A 4,549-nucleotide genomic window follows, 5' to 3' on the forward strand; every position below is an offset into this window, starting at 1 on the left:
GCTGGTGGGGGGCAGTGCCTGGGCTAGCTGCAAGATCAAGGCACTGCAAAGGGGCAAGGAGATGATGAGCACAACAAGCCCATGCCACGCTCCCTGCCTCCCCACGTGACGGTGCCTGTGCCCAGGTCCCTGGTGGCTGTGGAGGCCACCTGGCACTGGGCACCCTTTCCCCTGGCTACCCGGAGGCTGCCTTAGGCTCTCTCTAGTCCACTCAGGCCCCCTTCTGAGGCCTTCGTTGCACCCCAGACCCCTCTGCAGAGCCTCAAGCCCTCAAAAAAAGCCCACCGGACGGGGGGCCTGGTCCCCTAGTCTCGACCATTCCACTCGAGTCCCCGCAGCACCCCTCCATAGGGGTCTGGTATGGCCCAGGCCTCCGGTTGCTCCTCTAGCGTGGCCGCTACTACAGCCAGGAGGCAGCCAGGGAGGGGGGCAACTGCCGAGCAGCAGCAGCAGCAGCCTCTTTGCTCCCACTCAAAGCTCAAGGCGCTCCCTGCAGCCACTGCAGCCGTAGGCTTGGGCTTGGAAACATGGTGCAGCTGTGAAAGCAGAGCAGCCTGGGGAAGCCCAGGAACTCCGTGGCGTGAGCAAAGGCCCCAGCTCGTGGATTTCCCCTGAAGCCCAGCTGGCCCTGAGAGGCCACTTTCAAGCTGGCTTGCGCCTGGTACAGAAGCCCACAGGGATGCCAGCAGGAGCCAGCCCAAGGCATTCTCTGCTTCCAACTGCCACCCCCAAGGCCCTGAGCCCTCCTATGACCTGCCTGCCTTCCTTCCACTGTTCCCTCATGCTTCTCTCGGAGCAGGCAGAGCTTCAGCCCTTTGCGGTGACCCTTTGTGCCCGACTTGGCAGCCTGCCTCCTTCGGCAGGTGCCGGCTCTGGAAGTCCTTGCCTCGCACAGGAGACTGCAGTGCACTGGCGCATGGTTAGCCATGCCAACGGAAACACTTTATTGCAAGAAGGCAGCCTGCTGAGTTCTGCCGTTGTGAGCAGCGCGGGCAGGACAGAGCAGGCCTTTGTCACTGAGGCTGCCTTTCATCAGCAGGGATTGCCCCAGCAGGAAACGGTCGTCGTGCGCTGCAGCCTGCCCTGCATGCTGCTCACGGTGCTGCTCCAAGCTATTTCGCCCTTAGGTACTGCAGGAGCTCCTGCAGCCGAGTAAAGAAGTCCAGCAGCTTCTGGACTGGAAACGGGCAGGGTGGAAACCGGCTCGATTCTGTTGGCCTTGGCCTTGGCCTTGGCCTTGGCCTCTGAACGGGGGTGTAGGTGAAGACTGGCTGTGGCCTTGCAGTAGTGGTTACTGCTGGGCGCAGGCCCATCTGCGCCAGGATCCAGTCGTAGAAGTGCTGGGTGGAGGTGTAGACTCCGGGCTTCCTTGCTCTCGCACAGCCCGTCCCCCAGCTGGTCACGCCAACAAGCCAGAAGTAGTCGGCGCTCTTGTCTTGGCACACGAGAGGCCCACCGCTGTCCCCCTGCAGCACAGGAGAGAGGACGAAGGGGTTGTTGGGTGGCCACCGTCAGCCCGGTGGCTGGCTCCTTCTCTCTCACGGCACCTGCCAGAGCTGCATTCAGTGGCCAGCCAAGCTCTGTAGAAGCTTGCCTGGCAGGGGGCGGTGGGCCTGTAAGGCAGGGCTCGCTCTCACCGCTCTTCACGGTGGTGGTGAAGGTGTGTCAGACGGCTGGGATGGTGGAGCTGTGGGCTGCCAAGGGCACCGCGTGGGCCTTCTGGGCAGCGTGCCAAGCCTCTGGGACAAGGCGGGCAGGCCCTGGGCAAGGGCCTGCCCATGGGGAAGGGCGGGTAAGGCCCTCAGCGGTGGGGACCCAGCCATGGGAGTGTGAGTGGCCAGCAAAAGGCCGTGATGGCGCACGTTTGGGCGGTTGTGGCGGGGCTGCCTGTGCTGCCGGGGCTTGGCTTGTAGCACGCTCCTACCTGGCAGGTGTCGATGCCGCCCTGCGGATAGCCAGCACACATGTTGTGGGTGTGGATGGCCCCCCTGTACCAGCCGCTGCTGTTACAGACCCTGGCATCAATGAGGTGGACCTGGGCCTCCTGCAGCACGTATGCCGATCCTCCAGCTGTGAAGAGCACAGAAAGGAATGAACACCCAGCCGCTGATTGCCAGTTCTCCTCCCGCGTCTGGCTGAAGCGCTCCCCCGGGGCTCGGCTTTGCATGCCGACAGGCGCTGGACCGCTCTTGCCTTTCTGCCTTGCTCTGGGTCAATGGCTCCGGCCCCTCTCTGGAAGAGAGAGGCATATGCCCCCACAGCCTGACACTGGCTTTCGCCTCTGCCGTCAGGAAGCGCATCCTCCTTCCCCAAGCTGGCCAAGCTTGCACTGGCACCGCCACTGCGTTTGGGCCACTCACCTCTTGCTTTCCTGGCACCCCAGCCACTGACGTAGCAGGCTGTCAGCTCTGAGACTCTCAGCGAGGCGTCGGGCACACAGGCAAGCTGTACGTAGCTGTTGCACTGGACAGGCTGGTCCAGCTCCAGCAAGGCAATGTCGTTCCTCTGCGTGACGTTCCAGTAGTGCTGGTGAACCAGCAGCCGCCTGACGGCGCGCACCTGAGCCTCAGGGCCCAGCTGAGTCAGCTGGGTGGCACCGAGCACCACGCGCAAGACGGTGATGTCCCTGGAAGGCAGATGGAGAGAGGGCTCAGAGGGAGCGCAGCCACGTGCTGCAGCAGCCCGGCACTTGCCCTGCCTTCTGCTCGACGAGGGAGAGAGGCAAGCAGCGCTAGGGAGGCTGCGACTGCCCTCGCGTGCCTTGGGCTCAAGCAGCGTTGAGCGGGAGGCTGCTGGGAAGCAGTGGCACGAGCCCAGCCTTCTCCTGAGCAGCCTCTCGGCGGGGCTCCGGAGTGCCCAGGCACTGGGCGTCCTGCAGGGCAAGGGGACGGCAGTAGCACGTGCCGCTGCGCTCAGGGCACCTGCTAGTGTTGTGGGGCTAGCCCCGAGCCCTGGTCCTCCTTACCTGACCTCGATGAAGCAGTGGGCTGCTGTGAGGACCCACTGTGGGCTGATGAGGGAGCCCCCACAGATGTGCGCCGTGCCTCCTTCCACGAGAGCCTGGATGCTGACGATCCAGGGCCAGGCCCCCGGCAGGGCATCTGTGCCACCCACGACGCGCGACATGCCGTAGTGCAAAGCCATGGGACGAAGCCCGCAGCTCCCTCTGTAACCAGAAACTCCTTACGGTGCTGCTGGGTGGCTTGCGCCGTTGCGGCTGAAGGCCAGCCGTCTTCCCTCCCCACAAGGCATGGCCAGACGGGCCGAGGAAACCCGTGGGGCCAAAACCCGCTCCCCTCGCCCCGCTTTCTGCTTCAGCCCGCAGACCAGTTGTGCCGGCGGCCTGGCTGCTGTCAAGGCACTGAGCCTCCCACATGGCTTTCAGGAACCTGGGGGGTGGCCACGGGGGACAAGCAGGCCCCCTCCAGTGAAGCCCACAAGGCTTGCCCAACTCCCTCCCAGAGCCTCGGGCCACTTACCCACAGCTGTCCCATGTGCCGTGCACAGGACAGCACACGGCCAGCAGGACAACGAGGAGACGCAGAAAATCCATCGCTGCCAGCGACATGTGGCAGCTGCAAGGACGAGGGCTTGTCGCCACCAGTACGGCTGCCGACGGACTGCCCGCAGGATTCCCGTTGCCCGGGGTTCCCTTGGACGTGGGACTGATGTCACAGAGTGCCTGGTTCCGGGTGCTGGGCGTGGTGGTGTCGGGGGGGGTGGGGGTGGGGCAGGGGGGGTGGGGCGGGGGGGTGAGGGTAGGGAGGGGAGGCAATAGGAGGGGTTCCAAGCAGGAGTGGAGGCAGAAGCTGGGATCACTTTGCCTTTGCAGTCTATGAAATCTGCTGGTTTGATGGTACGAACTTGTTACTGAATTGATCGTAAAAATCCCCAAAAGATATTTAGAGTGGACTGGAGGTGTTCCACATGTTGTGATAGCCCCTGTACAACAATTTTGCGCTGAATGGGCGCTGTCAGACTCTACTGCCCTTCAAGTGGCTCTTGGCAATTTTCAAGGGCAAGTTCAGTACCATCATCCACCTCATCCACTTTGGGCAATGACTGTAGATCTAACTTTGCAGCCACGGCAACTGAGTTGGAGACCACCAATCAAAGGTGATACGGTATTTACAGATGGGTCTGGAAAAGTGGGAAAAGCCGCAGTGGCTTGGAAAAAAATGGGCAATGGCCTTCCCAAATTGTGCATCAGGAAGGATCATCGCAAGTCATGGCGTTGCGGGCTGCGGCCTTGGCATTTCTTTATTTCCCAGGCCCTGTTAATCTCATTACTGATTCAGCCTGTGTGGCAGCCCTCCTTTCCCAGTTGGAGCTGGCTGTCCATGGCCGTATCACCCATCCTAAGCTTTTTGGCAATTTTGACTGTAGTTCGGGAAGGGATTTGGAAACGCCGTTCTCCATTCTATGTTATGCATGTTACGGCCACACTTCCCTACGCGGTTCTGCAATCGATGGCAATGCTGGAGTTGATGCTCCAGGTTCTGTGGCTCTGTCGGTGCCTGTTCCTGAGGCCCACCTGCAGGTCGTGTTA

The 4,549-nt window shown here is 62.1% G+C and overlaps 1 protein-coding gene across 1 annotated transcript; it reads right to left on the bottom strand.

The window, feature by feature from the left end:
- Positions 1–1,236: 1,236 nt before the first annotated feature.
- LOC130142312 (acrosin-like) lies at positions 1,237–3,685 on the bottom strand (the record flags this gene model as incomplete). Its single annotated transcript, XM_056323959.1, has 5 exons — positions 3,480–3,685; positions 2,966–3,166; positions 2,361–2,626; positions 1,925–2,070; positions 1,237–1,466 (listed from the first exon to the last, which is right to left on the bottom strand). Coding segments are annotated over exons 1-5 (932 nt in total), but the record flags the coding sequence as incomplete, so codon positions are not given.
- Positions 3,686–4,549: the final 864 nt, after the last annotated feature.

This window comes from Falco biarmicus, chromosome Z (genome assembly GCF_023638135.1).
Source record: "Falco biarmicus isolate bFalBia1 chromosome Z, bFalBia1.pri, whole genome shotgun sequence".
Taxonomy (NCBI): Eukaryota; Metazoa; Chordata; class Aves; order Falconiformes; family Falconidae; genus Falco; species Falco biarmicus.